General features: G+C 41.8%; 2 protein-coding genes across 9 annotated transcripts; both read right to left on the bottom strand.

Annotated features, from left to right (window-relative positions):
• Positions 1 to 392: 392 nt before the first annotated feature.
• Positions 393 to 3429, bottom strand: nonA-l (nonA-like). 2 transcript variants are annotated; one of them, XM_065866808.2, is made up of 2 exons: positions 2785 to 3429; positions 393 to 2616 (listed from the first exon to the last, which is right to left on the bottom strand). In XM_065866808.2, the coding sequence occupies exons 1-2, from the start codon at positions 3341 to 3343 to the stop codon at positions 1022 to 1024; spliced, it is 2154 nt and encodes a 717-aa protein (XP_065722880.2). In that variant the 5' UTR covers positions 3344 to 3429; the 3' UTR covers positions 393 to 1021. The 2 variants fall into 2 exon arrangements, with proteins under 2 accessions (XP_065722880.2, XP_065722879.2); XM_065866807.2 differs by having other exon boundaries at positions 393 to 3429.
• Positions 3430 to 3973: 544 nt separating this feature from the next.
• On the bottom strand, positions 3974 to 18874 carry Fas1 (fasciclin 1). Of its 7 annotated transcripts, XM_070996130.1 has the most exons (16): positions 18740 to 18874; positions 17845 to 18077; positions 14299 to 14331; positions 12081 to 12213; positions 11829 to 11995; positions 11527 to 11757; positions 11298 to 11466; positions 11015 to 11175; positions 8029 to 8183; positions 7872 to 7962; positions 7591 to 7811; positions 7369 to 7531; positions 7155 to 7302; positions 6916 to 6951; positions 6616 to 6741; positions 3974 to 5102 (listed from the first exon to the last, which is right to left on the bottom strand). In XM_070996130.1, the coding sequence occupies exons 2-16, from the start codon at positions 17947 to 17949 to the stop codon at positions 5098 to 5100; spliced, it is 1944 nt and encodes a 647-aa protein (XP_070852231.1). In that variant the 5' UTR covers positions 17950 to 18077; positions 18740 to 18874; the 3' UTR covers positions 3974 to 5097. The 7 variants fall into 7 exon arrangements, with proteins under 7 accessions (XP_070852231.1, XP_065722882.1, XP_070852232.1 ...); XM_065866810.2 differs by having other exon boundaries at positions 3974 to 6741; XM_070996131.1 differs by lacking the exon at positions 6916 to 6951.
• Positions 18875 to 20157: the final 1283 nt, after the last annotated feature.

The raw sequence follows: 20157 nt of genomic DNA, 5'->3' as shown, positions 1-20157 counted from the left end.
ACAAAAATGAATTATTATTTGATTGTGATTTTCCGCGCTGGAGCCTCGTATTGATTACAACTATAATTGAGCACACAGCAAAACAGATAATAGTCGTTTAGCTATCCATATAATTGTGTAATTATGGGGGTGGGTGCAATCAGGGGTCAGACAATAGATTACTCCAGTGGACCAAATTAAATTTTATGTTGGAACAATTGATTACATGCTGGCGTAATATATGGGCAGTAAGTTGGAATTGAAGATAACCGAAGGAATTGGGGCTGATGTTAGTCATCCTTTAAATAGAAATGTGGTATTATCGCCTCCTCAAAAAGTCTAAGCAGCTAGAATTGTATAACTTTTGCTGCTTTGAAAGACACATCCCACCATAATGAAAAGCAGTAATACTATTGAGTTCCGGGCCGTTTTTATTAAAAATAATTCAGTAGACAGAGATATAATTACAAAATATACTGAAATACAAGAGCGAGTTGTAACTAAACTAATAAAAGTAAAAAACCCCCCGTCTTGGTTTCCAAATGACCCCTATTATAAAGTCTACCGAATAAAAAATAAATTCAGTCATATCTTCATATATTTAATTTGAATGATAGACAAAAAGTAATCTTGTTACTGGAGATAGTCACTACATATATCTAAAATTATCGTTATGATTAAATAGATGTACGTAATGGTTAAAAGATGAATGGGAATTTTTAAGTGTTTTCCTCTTTGCAATACTGCACATCTTGTAAGCATGCCTTTTGGGTTTGGATTGTAAATTTCTTAAGGTTTTTCTTTTGTCATTTCCTTATTATTACTTCATGGTGGATTCCTTGTTGAGACCGATAGACGATTATTATAGTTTTCAAAGTATGAAATCAAATGATATTAAATGTGTGTTGCATATTCGCTTACACGATCCCTTTGTGTAATTTTATGTGGTTCACTCGCAATCGAGTAAAATGTCAAATATAAAGCATAATCAATGAGATTACGTTCTTTTATCTTTGTTTATCGTTTAATGTGGGTTCAGTGTCTAAAAGCGTCGGCGTCCCCACAGGGCATTGTTTCCGCCGACATTGTTGCCGCGATTTCCGCCAGCACCGAATTCAAAAGCCTCTAGCTTATCCTGTCCTCCGGGACCAGAGTTGTTTCCAACCATGGTGGAATTGTTGCTGTTGTTGTTTCTAAAAACTTCAAATGGTGATTCACCCCCAAAGTTGTCAAAGCCGGAGTTGCTGCCGCCGCCTCCGAATCCCTCTTGCAGATCGAGCATCGAGTTGAGCTGCTGGGCCTGCTTCAGCAATGCGCTCTCCTGCTGACGGATGCGCATGTCCTCCTCCTGCCGAAGCATGTGGCTCTGCACCTCGCCCTGGTAACGACGCATGGTCTCCTCCTCGCGTTTTCGCATTTCCTCGGCCTGCTTCTCGCGCATTTCCCACTCCAGTTTCTTGCGCTCGTTGTCCACCTCGCGTTTCCGCAACTCCTGGCGCAGCAATTCTGTCTCTTGCTCATAGCGAGCGTACTCCATCTGGGCTTCCAGCTTGTCCTCCTCCATTTTCAGCTCACGCTTAAGGGCGTCCTGCTTGCTCTTGAACAGGCCGTGCAGCTGCTTCCATCGCGATCCGTACTCGTGCTCAAACGAGTTCGTGTCGGCGAACCGCGGTCCGACGCTACGTTCCTGGCAAAAGTCGGGCATCTTTTTGTTCAACGCCTTCTCCGGCAGCCCGTCGTTGTCGTCGTTCACCTCCATCGGCTCCACCAGACACGGCCGCAGCGAGGACGTCAGGAAAAAGCACTTCTCATTGCACAGACGCAGACATGCACTGGCCGAGGACTTCTTGGCGAACTCCACTATGCCCTCGCCGGTATGCTTGCCACGGTCGTCCACGGTGATGCTGGCGCGCTCAATGGGTCCGAAGATCTCGAAGGACTGGTAAAGCAGCTCGTTGGACACAAACTGGTTGAGATTGCTCACCCGCAGAATGGTGGCGTTGGGCGCAAAGCGGACGCGCAGCTGGCGCCCCTTGCGCATTGAGCCATCCAAAGCGCGCTTGGCCTTCTCGGCATTTGGATGGTAGTCGACCTTCAGGAATGTAAAGTTCTTGTCCAGGTTCGAGAAGATCTCGGTGATCTCGCCGTACGGCTTGAACATTTCGCGCAGCTCCTCATCGGTGATGTCGCCGGTCAGATTGCCCACATACAGACGGTTGCGACCAGAGAACTTGGTCTCGGTGGGCACTTCAATGGGCGGCAGTTCGAGGGTGGGTCCGCCAATGCTGCGCAGACGCTGGGCAATGAAGAAATCTTCGCCGCGTTGGCCGCCGCCGCCCATGGTATTGTTCATGCCTCCTGGTCCTCCAGACCGATTTCCACGGTTACCACGCTGCTGTTGGTTTCCACCTCCACCGCCGCCGCCGATCGTTTGATTGAGGCCACCGCCGCGTCCACGGAAGCCCTGTCCTCCCTGGTTATTTCCTTGATTTCCTCCCTGGTTGCCGCCTTGGTTTCCTCCCTGACTGCCACCTTGATTTCCCTGGCCTTGTCCTTGGCTGGCATTCTGATTGGGCTGGTTTTGCCCACCGCTACCGCCGCGTCCTCTGAAGCCCTGTCCGCCTTGGTTACCCTGGCCTCCTTGGTTACCTTGACCTCCTTGATCTCCCTGATATCCTTGGTTGGCATTTTGGTTTTGGCCACCTCCTCCGCCGCGTCCTCTGAATCCCTGGCCTCCTTGGTTGCCCTGTGCTCCTTGGTTGCCCTGTCCTCCTTGGTTTCCCTGGCCTCCTTGGTTACCTAGACCTCCTTGATCTCCCTGATTTCCTTGGTTGGCATTTTGGTTTTGGCCACCTCCGCCACCGCGTCCTCTGAAGCCCTGCCCTTGTCCTTGTCCTCCCTGGTTACCTTGGATTCCTTGGGCTCCTTGATTGTCCTGACCCTGGCTGGCGTCCTGGCTAGGCTGAACTGGAGTGGCGGCTGCGGGTTCATTGTTCTTTGCGGGCACATTGGCCGCAGCCGGCTTCGGCGATTCGTTCGGCTGCTTCTGATTAGCATTATTTGCACCCTGGAAACCCTGGCGGTTTTGATTTTGGTGGCCTCCACGATTGCCGCGGTTGCCGGTGAATCCGCCGCGGCCACCGCCTCCGGCACCACCACCACCTCCGGCTACTCCACCTCCACCTCCATTCTGGGTGTTCGGCCCAAATCGTGGTTTTTTTTCAGCAGGATTACCGTCGCTTGCGGCGTTTTGCTTCGGGGCAGTGTGCTTGCCGAGATTCTTATTGGCTAGATTGCCCCTCTGCTGGCGCTGCGGCAACGGCGTGGCGTTATTAGAGTTATTGAGTTTAACCGCACCCTCCATTGCACAAAAAAAAATCCCTTTTTTCAGATAAAAAATGCTCTATGCCGAAAAACACCGATGGAAATGTTGCCAGGTGGAAAAAGTGGTGGAAAGTAGAGATGGAACTACATCGATCAGCCGATACTATCGATGCTTGCAAATATTTGCAGTATCGATGTTGGCTCTTAAGCATCGATTAATTTCAGTAATGGCAACTGTTTCAATTAAATTATAAAACTAACATATTTCTAAAAATAAATTTTTAAGTATAACACTTTGCTTAAACTCTAAAAATGTTCTGGCCTGGCAACACCACCAGTGGGCCCGACTGTTGCAAAAATAACTTTGTCAAAGTAGCGTCAATGGTTCACGTCAATATTGGAACAATGGAGCTATAAATAGAGTAACTGAGCCCTGATTTTTAGCCGCTTGCACAAATATAAATATACTTTATATTTAAATTTAAAACCATGAATTAAATATTACAAACCTTATTTTTTTTTTTGAAATCATAAACATATCGTGTTTCACATTTCACAATTTTGTATTCAAACTTCACATAATTTTGCCGCCATTAACAAATAATCCCCAAATTCAAAAATAAGTTTTGTATAGGTCAATACCTTTTGCACCAAAAAACAAATACCTTGATTTATTTATAGTTAGTTTTAAAGTTTTATTATTCGCTCAAGCTTGCTGAAGATTCTCGGTTGACATTCGGTTTTCTAGTACATGTATTAATTAGTTTAACTAATGCTAAATATAATCTTGCTGTCCATTTACGAGTAATTGAAATATGGATTCGGTTTATTTGTAAAAAGCGCTTGTCGTAAAATAAAATGGAATAATATTCTTTTGCACTGCAGTTTTCCATAGTTTGCTTGATTCGCATATTGTATATAGATTTATTCAGATATTCCCGTGTCTAACGCTTGCTTCGAAACACAATGGCTAAATATACATCAAATATATGTGATTTAATTTCCTTTTTTGAGATTCTTGAGTTTTACAGTAAATAAACTACATATACGTTATATTATTCTGACAATTAAATATATGAAAAATATGCATTTCTCGATTTGTTTGGTGTATTTTGGTGTAAATAGCGTGTGGCGCAATATCATTTGTAGTTTTACTTGTATTGTTGGGGTGTACCTCCGTATTGTATATATATATCTGGATATCTTTCGAAGCGGAACGTATGGTTGGGGCACAAGTATGTTTCGAGTAAATTTGTATAAAGGTTAAGGTAATGCGTTTATCTTTAGTAAGGCACTAGTTACACGTTAAGACGCCGCTTAACGTGTAACTACTGACACTGACTACGACACAAATTGCGATTGCAATGCGGTTCTCCCTCCTCTAAATTCTCCGATCCGCGCTCTTCCAGCGATTCTTTAAAGCTTACGTGTACATTTCATTAGCGTATTCATTTCTACATTTTCAATTTTCAATTTTGAATTTTCAAATATTCGATTTCTTATTCATTTCATACATTTTCACTTAGCTGCTACGGCACTACACTGCGCCAAACGAAACTAAACCACCTACTAAAGATAAGACTGCCGGAAAGGTCCGATCGGATCGGGAATTAGCAACTACGTGAAGCGACAGCCACAACTGGGTTTTCGTATTCGTTTTCGATTTCGACTGAGTTCCTAGTGGGTGGTGGTGAGAGTTGAGACAGTGTGTACTGGTAGGCTGATAGTAATTCTTTTGGGGATAGTACATTTCTGTGTTTTACGCATTTGGGTTGGTTACGCTAGTTACAATTTCTAACCTATAAGTACATAGCATTAGGGGGAGAGACAGAGAGAAATAGAAAGAGAGTTGGTATATAGTTAGCGATTGGGTTGTTCTAAGTCGGACTAAAAACTAGTTTAAACTACATACAAAGTTTAAAATGCAACTGCTCGGGCGAGGGAGAATTTAGTTCGATTTAGTTCTCTTCTTGTTTATCTGGCTTTTGTTTTTGGTTGTATGCAAGTTAAAATCGGTATCAAAATCCATTCAATGATGACATGTAGTTGTGTCCCGTGGTGAGTGATTTAGATTACAGGGATTGTTTCTATGTATGTTGTATAGTTTCTGTAGTTGGCGGCAGTTTTGAAACTTGTTTAACATTGGACTAACCTAGTTGCAGTGGCTACTCTCGCTCCGAGTGGCTGGTGTGTGTGGGCGTATGTGTTTATCTGGGGGATTCACATGCATAGCGGGCTAATAACTAAGTGCAGGGATGGTTTCTCATATAATGCTTTCTTGCATATTTCTTGCCCGACTTTGATATAGTTCTGAGTTCTGAGCTTACAGGGGTCACTCGATTGCGTTCGAGACAAGAATGCTGGCGGGCTTAGTAGTTAGGTTCAAATGAAAAACTTTCAGTTTATTATAAAATTTCACACTTTTCAAATCTTACAAGGACTTCGTTTCGTTACATGTTCGTATGTATTTATGTGGGAATGTGTGGGCGTTCGAGTATGAGTATGTGAGATGCGCTTATTGCTTATGCTTCTGCTTTGACATGTACAATGAGATTCGCATTCTACTTAAGATAACTCATTTCGTAAATCATAAATTAGACCATTAACTAAAACAAGCAATTCACAAAAAATATACACTTAAAATCATAAACACAATCGGATGTTCCATGGTACGATACCAATGTCAATGTGGGTCTAAACTTAAAACATAGCGAGCTGATGAACGTAAGCTACCAGTATAGGTCGAACATAAAATTAAAATGTTTTACAGAGACTTTCATATTTCATATTATACATAAGGCCGTTGAGGGGGAATCGATTTTAATACTTAAAAGTAAGGGCTTCATTTTCGTCGTCCTAATCTTTCTTGCCAGCTTTCTTTTTGGGGGAAAAGCTGTTGATAAAGCAAATTCAGCAGGCAGTTTTCTGCATGCGTGTCTTCTGTGTTTTTTTTTTTTGGGTTGTGTGTATGTATGGATGGCATGGGCGTGGGCGTGGCAGGTTGGAATGATGATCGTTCCTTGTGACGCATATATTACAGATACAGTTTTGGTTGCTTGTGGTTTTTGATCGGTATCAACAAACTAGTGCTGATTATTTACATCCATGTGGATGTCACATTAGTCTGATACTGAGTGTTGTTGATTCTTGTTCTGTAGACGACTGTTGTTGTTGTGTTTGATTTGCATTTGCTTTGGATTGGATTGGTTTGATTTTTTCATATCGGATGCGTTTAGTTCAAGAACTTTGCTACTGTTATCATTATGAGGTTGGCCAAGATGATGCAAATGCTTGATTCTGGCAAATAACTACCTCCGGCCACGACCACATCCTTCTCCTCCAGGAGCGGATAGTCGATGACGTGGATAATTCCGTTGGTGCACTCCACATCTGGCCGGTATACGTTGATCTTCTTGTAGTTCCAGATGATCACATAGCCTGCAAAAGGAAGTAGTCGTTGTTAAAGTGGGTCGGAGAAATGGACATGTTTTATGCACTCGATGGGTGGCTAATGCTAGTGGATTGCCCAATGAGTGAGCTATGGGTGGGCACGGCCAGGTTAGGGGGTTTTGTGGGCGGTGCAATGTGGGTTTGACAAACGACAGCACTCACCAGTCCATTCGTGACTAGCATACTCATCATGGAGATCTTTCGATTGGACAACGAATAGATTTAGTTATTAAGCAGAAAGCGAGAAATTTAGTTCGAGAGTTGTAGAAAAACAGGTTCGGTTAGTAATGCAGCACGGTAGGGGAGGACCAATAGAATCAAATCAAATTTATATGAATCGAATTGACTTGAATTGAAAGGAGAAGCAGCTGAGCCCTTGGCTTCCCAAGCGAAATACTTACGTCCAGCCTCCTCCTCCACTCGGATGCTCAGAGAGTCGCGGAACGTGGGTAAGACAACGCTTCCCGATTCCTGCGAGAACTTGACCAAATCCTTCATGGTGTACTCCTTATCCGAAATGGCCAAATGACGCTCCAGGATGGACTTAGACTGTGATTACAATAAAATATATGAGTATTGAAAGGGGACATAGAACGGCAGAACTACAAAACTTACATGATAGGCAAAATCTTGCATGAAGAGCTTCTTGTGAGCCGATGGGTAGTCCAGCTCAGTCTTCTGCCAGCCCTTGTCCCTGGGCACGAAATAGGTGAAGCGGCGTTGTGTGTTGTTAAGCTGGTCGTTGAAGTGCGAGAACTTTCCCATCTTATAGGTGTCACTGCGGAAATAAGGTGAAATTTAAACATAGTTTTATTAAAGCTTTAAAATCTATCATACCTCATCATGGGATCGGACTCAAGTTTGCCAAGAACTGTTGTGTAAGGCACGCCCAGGACGTGGTCGATAATGTGGACGAAGCCATTGGTCTGTGCCACATCAGCCTGGACAACGGTGGCATTAACGCCGCCTCCCTCAACTGTGATCACGGTATCCGATCCCTCACCACGGACATTGAAGTACAGGAAGGTGTTGTTGTTGACAGTGGGTACTTGAGCAATCTGGAGACCAATGGGTTTTATTAAAATCAAACCAAAAATCTATGTAAAATATACCCATACCAAATTAGCATTCTTCTGCCTGATCTTATCCACATTCAAGCGGTCCTTGATGATGTGCATGTTCAAGATTTGCCTCATCTTGTTGCGGTCTCTGCAAGGTCCAATTATTTGTCACTTTAACGGGTTACATATTTTTGAACAATATAAAATATCTTACCGCAGAACATTATTGATATTGGAAGAGTTCCAAGCTTCATTGCTGGGGGCCAAAATGGTCACTTCCGACAAACTGTTAATGTCATCCAAAACTGCTCCTCCATTGTCCATGATAACTTCGTAGAACTTTCGCAGAGCTCCGTTCTCAGCATTTTCCTTTAAAATACAGTACACAATTAATAAGGGGGTTCACAATATAAAAAGAAGTTGGCTTAAAGAAAAATGTATCTAAATAAAATATTAAATGAGGGGAGGGTACGCATAAGCATTTAAGGTTTTTGGTGTTCTTTTGGACACGTAAAAACAATTACGAAAACAATACAACAATAAGACAAAAGTCCGATTATATTATAAACCAATTATACACGTATTGGTAGGGGAATGGGTGGCTGGCCAATTGAGTCGTGAATCAATGAGGATGTCAAATGACTCACTACAAACATCGTAATGTATGAGATTTTATGGTAACAAAATCTATAAATTCATTGAGTTAATAGTGCGGTGGTTGGGTTGGATGGCAATTTGATAGCGAAGCGTTGCACTGATGACTGTTGTGGTTTTTGTTCTTGTTCTGCTGGTGTGTTATTTACTTACGTTCATGAACTAAATCATTTTATTAAAACGGTGTGGTAGAAGAAATAGTTCGTTTTTTTATTCGATGTGATTTAGTCAAGATAGGGTTCGAACAAAATTGAATTGAAACATTAAAATATTAATTTATTTGGGATATGGGTTCCACGCAGATTGCCCGAGTAGTTCCGCCACAGAAATTTGAAATAAAGCACAAGGGAAATATATTTAATTTTCGTTGTTCTTTGACATTTTGAAGTGAGCAGGCTTATGGTTTCATTTATTTACATTATTATTTAACGGCGTGCACTTGTCAATATTTTAAAGCGAAAAAACCATTTTATTGCTATTATCCAATAATATTTATGTAATATTTACAAATTTTACATAAAAGAAAAAGCGGTAAGACAAAGAATCTGACGCAAAATAAAAGGTAATACGTTAGAAATAAAATTAAAAAATGGATAATCAAATTAATTTTAAATATTTCGCTGTTAAGGTAATCCTTCAACTAACACTCTTTAACATCTTTTAAAGCATCGTGTGCATTTTTTCAATTTCAATAGAAATAGTAGTTACTCAACTAAACTAGTGCTGTAATATCATATACATTTTGTGGATTTGCTCATCAAGGTCTGAACCTTCCCGACATTACATCCACTTAATAAACTTTACACTCTTGGACGAAAATCATGCATTGGGAGAATATATAGCAGGGGATGCAACACAAAATGCAACTTTAAAGAAATTAATAAGCTTAATTTAAAAATCGGATTTTTATTCTGTTTACCTTGAACGACTGAATGCGTTAACATATTGGTTTTTGTTTCAATTTGTCGGTGCATCGATTCAATTTTAGAGCGATATGTGGTTGGGTTGGGTTGTGTTGTAGTTTTATTACATTTATTCGGCATGTGGCGAGAAACAAAGGTTAGAGGTATGGATCAGTAAGTAGCCAAAGGAGCGTATCACAAGTAATTACAACAGAACTAGATTGGAAATTTCGAAAACGATAGCACGATATGGAGGCGCTGACGATTCGAGCGGTCGAATGATATTGCCACTCTACAATCCGTTTCACAACCATAAGATTAACCACTAGAGAACTACATTACTGGACTCGTAACGTCATAAGATATACTTCTTTGTGTTATGTCTTATAGTTGCGAAACGCACTGTATATAATGTATATGCCTATGAGGGAGCTATTTATCGGGCGGGGTGGTGTTTTCGGATTAGGCTTATAAGAAACATATACAGCTACGGTTACGATTATGATCAAAGCATGCCTGCTGATAGCGAGCGAACGGTGATTGACCATTGATATGCACAGCGATTGAGGGTTCGAAGAGCGTCAGCCAATCAATGATAAAGATTAATTTATAAATGTTCTTTTGAGGCTATTAAGTTGCCAATACATTCAATACAGAACAATGGGGTTTTTTGTGAATGAAGTTTTTGTCGATTTCGGTCAGATCGAGCAAGGCGCATTTTCAGCAATTTTTTTTTAAGTGTTTGCCAATTTGTGATAAAATCACGTATCGAATTTCGAGGGCCAATTTCGAGCACCTTGCCCAACTGAGTCAGTCTATTGCACTTTTCAATGCAATAACTGCCAGTGAAATGCATTTTGATACGGAAATCTGATTCATAGAAAAATTTACATGAAATACATTACGTTTATATAATTTTTTTTTGGTTTTTCAGTTTTTGGCAATACTTACATTACACCCAAAATTTTTTTAAAATAAAATTTATATTTTAAAAATTATTTTAAAATAAAATTTTGCTATTGATTTTACATAGACCCGAATTGGTATACTGAGTTTTGAGCAAATTCCTTTGTTAGAGGAAACTTGCGCCAAATTTGGGCTAAAATTCAGTTCTAGATAAAATCAGTCTTTTGGGTTTTCATTTGTATTAATAAGATGTATCTAGGGGATAATTAGATCTAGTGTCTGCATTGATCTATTCTATTCTGTATGTGTTAAAGCTGTGGTTTCTGGGTGCCATTTTATTTGGTTATGGCTTTGCCCCCAGTTGAGCTGCGAGAAAACTCTAGCCTTAGGAGTTTCCTCCCTGTGGCGACATATCTTTTTTTTTTCAGGAGCTGCTCAATTAAGGTCAAAGAAAAGCCGAGTGTTTGATGTCTGTGTTTGAATGTGTCAAGCTCATGTATTGTAGCATTCGCTGGGGCAGCTGGCAAGCGATTTAATTGGTTTCCCAGTCTCCTCGGGTCGGAACTGCCGCCAGCGCTATCTTTCAGTGCGTGCCGAGCCAATCAAAATGCCAAGCCTTATCACAAGCCGCAGGCACTATCATTGTTTCTGGTTGTCGGTGTCTTGAACTGTCTATGTTTGTGTCGTGTCGGTGTGGCTACAATTGCCCTGGATGCGTTTCCCCAACACCCCACATACCTGCAAAAATTGGGTGACCGTCGTATCGATAATCATCAGCGGTCGGTGGATCAGATGGACCACTCCGTTGCTCACTGGGATATTGGCCTTGACAATCTCGGCCAGAACCACTCCCTCGCGGTGCTTGGCATCGCCCACAATGGTGTTGGACTTTACGTACACTGCAACGGGTATATAATTGGAATACATAAATAATTTGGCCGTACAAACAGAATAAATCGGATTATATTGACACATTTATAATAAATAGTTATAAAACTTAATATAGACATAGATTACTCACTTTTGCCGTTCTTCTGTTTGAAGAAACTGACGGTGACCTTAAGCAAGTCCTCAAAGGCGGCGGAAGTCTTGGGATCGTCGTGCTGGGCAGCGGCAGTGAAGATGACAGTGTTGGGTATCACATGGCCATCGATGACCTTGGCGTCCACCAGGCTGCTGCGAGCCGTTAGCTAAGATCATAAAGGGTTTGTTAAACAAAGCCAACAAGTATAATTCAAGTGCAAGCCAACCTTGAAGCCCTCATCAACGGGAACCAGGAAGGTGTGCTGGCCGGCGGCATCATAGACCGACTCCTTCTTGGCCATCGTCACCTGAGTGCGGTACGTGCGCACTCCAATGTTGTCCACATTGAACTCCTCAGCCTTCTGCAGGAACTTGAGAGCATTCGGGTTGCTGGGGGTGTCCGAATGGCCAGCCTTGACGGTGAGCGGCTCCAGCACCTCGTCGATGATGTGCATGATCTTTGGGTGTGTGGATAAGAGAGGGAGTTTAAATTTGTTGGAATTTAACATGTGTATATGAGGCCACTGACCTGCCGCTTGCCATCGTTGTTCGTCTCCACACTGAGCGAGGGTATGATCCGGGCATTGTTCACAAAGATGTCGCCATTCGAGTTCTTTGTGATGTACAGCGGCGGATTGCCGGCCATGTCCGATGACACGGTATTCGGCAGTCGTTTCTGGGTGTACGCCTCAGTGGCTGCATTGGATAGTCAGAGGGTGGAGTCATTTTATTTTTTGATGTTTTATTATTTTTAATCAGCCTGATTGAAACTGGGACTCACTAATGTGATAGAGCACATGGGCGGTTTTGCTCTTGTAGCGCTGGAAGGCTTCATTGGTGGGCACAAAGATCGTGCAACTGCGCAGCGAAAGCGTCGAGTTGGCAATTTGATTGCTCTCCAGCAGGCTGTAGAACTGAAAAGATATATAGACGGGTTCGTTACACTCATTCGCGTCGCTCTATTGCCAATATCTTATCGAACCGAGTGGGGGGGTTGGAGTAAGTGGGTGGTGGTTCTCGGGCGGAGTGGGTGCTTTTTGGGGTAGTTCGCAGACGGTTGCTGGGCGGTTTTGGCAAAACGGCAACCGGCCAGCACCATGGCAACGTCTAACAAACTAATAAAATGAGGAACAACATTATGCATGTGTCCTGGTTGGGATGGTAGGGCGGCGTACCAGAAAAAAAGGTTTATTGAACCAATTACGTAAGCCTCTAGGGGTGGGTTACGCTGCCACCCAAGTGGATTGTGTGTCACTCGATTCCAGAGCGGGATGTGAAAATGCATTTTCCAGCCACAGCCACCCCAAAAAGGCAGCCACTGACCCTAAACCAGGCCCTCCAGAGTCAGTTGCTCGAGCGGGCCGCTGCCACCTGCCCCTGCCACATGAGGCCACATGCAACCGCACACTCTGCGGCTTCTCGGCGGAGAACCACTGGCCGCCACGCCCCGCTGCACATTCCCAGTCGGCTTTATGAGGTCCTGCGGATATATCTGTGTGTGTCTCCCAGTGTGCCTGTGTGGGTGCGTGTCCTGCCGAGGACAACACCTTTTTCCGTGCCCTCCTTTAAAACGGTCGTGTGACTCTCGTGTTTTCGTTGCTGCCCAGCATGAGTCATGGCAATTTGGCTTTAAAGGTCCGTCCTTTCCCTTTTCCATTCTTGTTCCCATTTCCCCTGCCTGCTGCACATATCTATGCTCTGGCATCGCCAACACACACGCATGTACACCGAGAAGTTAGGGATATGTTCCTTAAGTCAATCTATAACTATATTTCGGAATAAGCAGATCAATTGTGTCTAGTGTATTCAAGTTCTTAAAATCTTTTAAAAATGTACTAACTTCTTAATTCTAAGGATTGAAGACCATTCTTCCAACACAACCTTGACTCACGATTATACATTTTAGGTATTTTCCTAGCCCACTACAATTCACTTCAATAAATTCTTAAACAGTGCAAATATTTAGTTATTTTCCCACAGTGTAAAGACTTTTTATTCTCGCTCTCCATTCATTTTCTTTTTTGGTAATTCGAGACCGTCAGTTGTCGGAGCCGTTAGCGGTGTTGTTGTCCTGGTCGTGGACATTCGAGTCGCCGCTGGCTTTGTTCTTGGCCCGTCTCCGGTTTTTGGCCAGAATTGCTTGGCCGGTTTCTATTTCGCTCTCAAAATGTTTTTGCTTATCTGCCAGGAGAGTGCCCTACTGTTAAGTGGGGTCTCAGGGACTGACTGTGGCATATGTCACAGGTTGATATGGGATATGGGATACCTTCAGGTACAATAGCCCATAGATTCGAGAGAAGTTTTAGTGAATAGAAGATATTGTTTGACCCGAAAACTGTGACACTTTCACTGGGCGGCCATTTTGCACTGCCCATCTGTCGGCATCCTTACCAATTTCAACCCCCTTGGGATCTGGCTAGAAGCCTTTGACAATTAGATGCAATTACTTTCATAAATTTCCGTTATCGAATGTTTTGCATTTGATGAAAGACGAGAGAACAGGGCGGAAGGGAAGCGAACCCATCCTAATGAGTTTCCGGCTCTTTTGGCACATCATCGCGATAAGGCGACGAGCTCTTCCCCGGGGAGTCTTTTTCGGAAGCCCTCGATTTTAATGCAATTGTTAGAGTATTATCCTGTCATCGATAAACAGTTTCCCTTTTCGGGCTGGGACGTCTCATTTACTATGCAAACATCACTCTCCACCGCCAAAAATTGCTCCCAAGGGGGAGGGTTGTTGAAAAGCGCATTTTGATTTTCCCGAGTGCCAAGCCAATGACCCTGGGGCCACAGACGCACCCCGAAAATCAAGGGTACGAGTCAGACGGCGGGGCAAACAATAATTTGGCCAATGGCCCTATGAATACTGCTTAACTAAATTAAGTCCTAAAAACATGTGAATTGTACATATATGATGTCTTTTGTTTGCGGTCCAATTTTACAATAGCTTAATTGTGTGTTGGTGTTGTTTCTGTTTGGTTTTTGGAATTGCAGCTTACCCTAACATACCTCCTCAAGGATTCGACAAAGCTCTGAAAGAGATAGAGAGAGAGAAAGAAAGAAAGAGAGAGACAGAGAACCGCTGGCAGTTCAAACTTGTTTTGTTTTTCTTTCGATTTGTAGCCAAAAAATTGTACTAATTCCTATACCAAAAATTCTACGAAAAGGAGAGGGGCGCGGCACTTGAGGAAATGGAATTTCCACCATCTAATGGAGCCATTAAAACTAATTAGCCAAAAGAGCGAGAGCCAAGCTTCGTATTTCGGAGTAGGGACAGAAATCGGAGCAGGAGCAGGGGGCTGAGGGATGTTGGTTTCCTTCTGGGCGAGTGCATGTTGTATAAATAAATTTAATTGGTACAAATTATGTATGCATATGTCGGTTGTTGTACAGTACTATATATTTTCTTTTTGATAATTGCAGCGGCAGCAGAAACAGAAAACACAAGCGAAAGCGATCTCAACCCCCGCCGACTTGGGAATTGGAATTGAGATTCGGGCAGCACAGCATTTCTCTTTTAATTGGCAGGGCAGTTGGAAAGGGGGATCGAAAGGGGGGTTCTACGAGCGGCATCACTCCGAGGCCATTCCGCCCCCACGCCACGGATCATAAATGTACATATGTATGTGCATAGCTCGGAGATCCGTCTATGAGCATCTGGATCCATTAAGGTCAGTCGTGGCTCATTCATCGCCTGCTCGCCTGTAATGGAGCTCGTCGCATATCAAATAACGCGCCTTGGCATCGCATTGAATTCTTAAATTAAATTTAATTGAATTCGATGATGCTGCGAGTGAGAGTGTGGACTGGTCGGCACCGTGAGTGTTCCTAGACAGAGTTCAGCCAGCAGTTGACAACTGAGCTCGGGCCCACACCCCCACTCGGCCAACTGCAATTGCATCAGTCAAAGGTTAAAAATTAAAATTAATAAAACGCACAAGACGTTGACGCACGACAGGAAGTGGGGGTCAATCGCAGGAGGTCATTTCTCATTTCTCGGACCCGCACATGGTCAGCAATGTTTTTTTTTTTTATACACGCATGCCTGAACAATGTGTGTATGTAAATTAATTTCGGCTGAAATTTCACTTAGGAATTTAAAGAGAAAAAAACACAGCTCTGCTTATCTCAATTAGTTTCCCCCAGTGCGATATTTATAGTCTGAGTCAGTAGTACTGGGATTAGCACGGAATGCGATATGCCATATCAGCTCATTTAAAACTCTCTCTCCTGATCTCGGTAATTTGCCAAGCAAAACCACAGTCCGTAAGCCGCAAACCAAGACACAGCCAACCTACATTTATCTTAACCATCAGCATGTAATGAGAAGTGCAGGCATAATGAGAAAAGAAGTCTAGGCTTGACTTTGGTGGAACTAGATAAAATACCCTTCCAAACAAAATTTGTCCGGATTTTAATCCGATTAAGGTTATGAAAAGAAAAATATAGTTATCAAAAAGATTAATTACTTATCTTGTGAGTTACTCAAGACATGAGTCTGGAAATGCGATTGCCAAGAGTTGACTTTAATCCTTCAGTTTTACGGCATTCAATTTACATAAGCGACTAAAGATTACTTTCCGCCCCTACGTTTTTATGACGACCAAGTGGACCCACCCTCATATTCATACAGTACTGAAAATGCGGCCGGAAATGTTTTTTTCTGAATGTGGCAAACTTCTGGGCGAAGTTACAATACCCTAAAGCAAGGGTGCAAATGAGCAAGCCGAATCCCCCTTCTCATTTTTATTTTTCGCTGTACGCTCTGTTTGGTCTATAGCGACTTCAAAAGGTTGTGCTTTCTGTGTGGATGCAACTACTTCCCTGAGACCCGGGTTCAGAGACACCTTCAGCAACAATTACAGTCGTCTATCTCGCTCTATTGTCGCACGCTTTCTTTTTACTTGGAACTTCATTTAATTTTTTACTCAGCACGTATTTGGGAGTTAAGCGCTAAGCAGACTAGAAAATTAGGCAGGGGCTTAGATTAGTTTTTCCCAAAAGGGTTTCAAACTAATCACTCTACTTTAAGAATCTATAAATAATAAAGTTAATCTACTGTTTATCATTAATTTATTTTCAAAAAGGCAAGATTTGTAAGGCCTACTTTATAAATACAAGTAATTCTATAACTAAGGTCTTTTTTTCTGGTGTAAAATTATTATCCCTTCTGCTAGCTAAGCCCCCGCCCCTGGGCTCATTACACATGTTGTTCTTGTTATTTCAGCCGCGTACCTTTGTTGGCTTCTGACTTTTTTACACTTTAATGTGTTTTTCTATGTGCTCTGTGTGTGAGTTGGCCTGTGAAGGTGTAAAAAGGCAAAACTAGATATAAAACTGTTATGCTCAGTGGACGTCAACGGCCGGCGTTTTTTTTTTTGGTTTTGTGAGTAGAGCCCAGTCTGTTGACTTGTGCTTAATTTATGCGGCTTTTCATTTTTACATAACATACTCCGCCATGCATACGAAATGCTGCCAAGTGGAGTTAAGCGCTCGGCTGAACTTTTCACCAGGGTTTTCGGATTTCAGGTAGCATCATCGATTTTCCGCAGCCCCAACAACAAGTGAGATGGCTAAAGGTCAAGGACGATGCTGCCGGGATATAGCTATAGCTACCTGTGCCCAAATGCGGGTGCCTAAGCCATCTGTCCGTCCCTCTTGCGCAGGCTCCTTTCCGCCTCGCCCCGTCTCCCTCACACACTCTGTCAAGGCTTTTCCTTTCAAGGCCATCGAAATGTGGCGACTCTGCTCGGGGGATGGCACAATTATAGCCGAACTTTGACAAATTGGGTCTATATGTTGTCACGGTAAGCACTTTAATGGTAAGAATTTGTAGGTCTAACAAAAATTGATTTATAGCAATTGCTCGGATGGTCTCCCAGTTCTAACAAAAAACAAAAAAAACCTTTCTCTCATTCTGACTATTTGGACAAACTTTTTGAAAATAACTCAAAAACAAAATTTCAAAAGAATTCTAGCGCATATACGGTTTAGTTGCCTTTTTTTCACTAAGATATTCAAATTTAATCTGCTTGCATAAACAAAAATGAACAGTTTCATTTTAATAGAAAAATGCTAGCCAGCAAATTTCACAGAGTCGCTTGGTAATTTTTTAAAAGATTGGTATAGGCTGAAAAAATTCTCTCGTAGACTTTTAAATCTTTCTTAAATATTGAAGTGCATACACACAATTTTATAATCCTTACACAAGATAGATTTTTTTTACCGAAGTATCGAAACTTTCCATTGGAATGACACAAGTAATCTAACAAATGAATGTTATATGATACATTCGCTTTATTTAGAAAGGGGTTACTAAAAATTCATCGTAGGCAGGGCCGACTGTACCCAAGGTGAGCGGGGGGCGGTGGGTTGTGCTTGGGGGCTTACTCGCCTACAAGTGTTTCGGTATTGTTTTTGGTATTACTTGCACCAACTGTTTCTGCTGCTACTGCTTTCTTCTTCTTCTTCACCTTGTTCTAGCACCTCTTTCTCCTCCTCCTCCACTTCATCTCCTCGTTCTTGTTCTTCTTCTTCTGACTCACCTGAGAGAGTTCCGAGTCATCGCGCAATTTGTCCGCCAAATCGGCGGCGGCGGCTGCGTTCGCGGCGCAGAGCAGCGCCAAAAGCAGCGCTGCGGCGTTCAGCATTTTAGCAACAACAACAACAACAGCACTTGATTATGGGGCTCTGCTGGCAGTGTACGTACGTGTGTGTGTGTTGTATTTTGGGGGGCGGGGCGTGTGCGAGTGTGAGTGCGCTGCTCTACGATTAAGATCTGCAATTCAAAGGCAAACAACAGTTAGCCGACAAGCAAACAGTATATTCCTCTTCCTCGAAAAGAAAATATTAATTCACAGATATCATTTTTTGCAAAGCTGGGCTTTTGCCTTTTTCTCGCTCTTTGTTTTTGCAAGGTTTTTTGCGCTTCCTGTTATTGTTCTGTTCTGTTCTGCTTTTTTTCTTCTTGCCTTGCAGCAGAGCAGGTCGAATACCGTTATGTCACATATAGAGAACGACAAGCGAAAAACGGACCACCGAGGAATCGGCAAGCACAACACAGATGCAAACAGCTAGAAACAAAGCTGCGCTTATCGTGTATTATTTTTTCTCAATTCCGCTGTGTGTTTAATTATTATGCGCATTCCCATTCCGCTGCTGCGGCACTTTTTCTTATTATAGTATCTTCATGCAGCTTTTTTGTGGTCTTTATTCTGCGTAATTCTTGGAAAGTCGGGCTGCGGGAATCGAACGAACGCCACACAAATTATGCAATGCACGGTCGAAGAAAGCATATACTTTAAATAGCACACAAACGAACGCAGCGCGGGGGCAAATGGTAAATCAATAACAAGAACAGCGAAACGGCTTGCACCTAATTCAGAGTTATATCGTATGCACAGTATAGATTTTTCACTTTTCAAAGGGGGGAGCCAGTACCAGTCGGAGGAACCGCAACGTGCGCCACGCTCGAACGTTTTTTTCGAATTGAAATTTCAATTTGAAACGAACAGAACAGGTTTAAGCCGAGCGTTGGCCAGAGTTGCCAATGTAGCTATTTTTCCTCTAGATCTAGCGGCTTACATTTTTTGTAATATACCAACTGGTAACACTAATCCCACATTAAGTATTAAAATACTAAGGTGTGGTATATAAATACCACAATACAATAAATGTTAAGTGTCAAATATGTAAATAAAATAAATACAAATATTTAAATTATGTAAGTATGAAAAATATATGAAAATTATATATGTATATTTTTTACCCAAAGTAGAGGCTTTTAATTAAGTAACTGAACTTGTAATACGGTCAATAGCAGCAGATGAAATGAAAAAAGTTATCCTACTTTTGCATTGAAATTATTATCTGTTTGTAATTCTAATAATTGTTAACTTCTTTAAAATTATATATGATTAGTATATTTTAAATTGTGCATTGTTTTTTGTTTCTATTGTACCCATTGTTATGGCAGCCAAAAAAATGAATTTTTATGGCGAAAAAAGGGTTAAAATATTTGTCAAAAATACAAAATTCACATTTTTGTCAAAAATTCGAAATTTTTTTCCGGTTCTTCCATCGTAGTTCAGCCAAATCAAGGCGTATAGCTTAAAGACCTACTGTTTTGAGCAGCTTGCTAAATATGCTAACAATCCTCATCACTTTTAGGAAAATGTATTTTTTGACCAATTTTCTCAATTTTTGTAGGGTACATCACTTTTTTTTTTCGAAAAATGGCAAAAATTAAAAATTTTCAGGTTTAATTGTCAATCGATTGGAAATTAAACAACGAGCTCAACGAGGTATGACATTCCTCATTCTGACTCATATTTTTGTTATGGCAGCCAAAAATCTGAATTTTTATGGCGAAAAAAGGGTTATTTTTTTTGTCAAAAATACAAAATTTAGATTTTTGTCAAAAATTCCACATTTTTTTTCGGTTTTACCATCGTAGTTCAGCCAAATCAAGGCGTACAGTTAAAAGACCGACTGTTTTGAGCAGCTTGCTAAATATGCTAACGATCCTTATCACTTTTAGGAAAATTTATTTTTTGACCAATTTTCTCAATTTTTGTAAGGGTTGCATCACTTTTTTGCGAAAAATGGCAAAAATTAAAAATTTTCATGTTGAAATGCCAATCGATTGGAAATTAAGCAACGAGCTCAACGAGGTATGACATTCCTCATTCTGACTTATATTTTTGTTATGGCAGCCAAAAAACTGAATTTTTATAGCGAAAAAAAGGTTAGAATTTTTGTCAAAAATACAAAATTCGGAATTTTGTAAAAAATTCGACATTTTTCCCGTTTTTTCCATCGTAGTTCAGCCAAATCAAGCCGTACAGCTAACAGACCGA

Source organism: Drosophila suzukii, chromosome 3 (genome assembly GCF_043229965.1).
Source record: "Drosophila suzukii chromosome 3, CBGP_Dsuzu_IsoJpt1.0, whole genome shotgun sequence".
Taxonomy (NCBI): Eukaryota; Metazoa; Arthropoda; class Insecta; order Diptera; family Drosophilidae; genus Drosophila; species Drosophila suzukii.
Note: the sequence above shows the minus strand (reverse complement) of the source record. Positions and strands in the feature narration are given on the sequence as shown.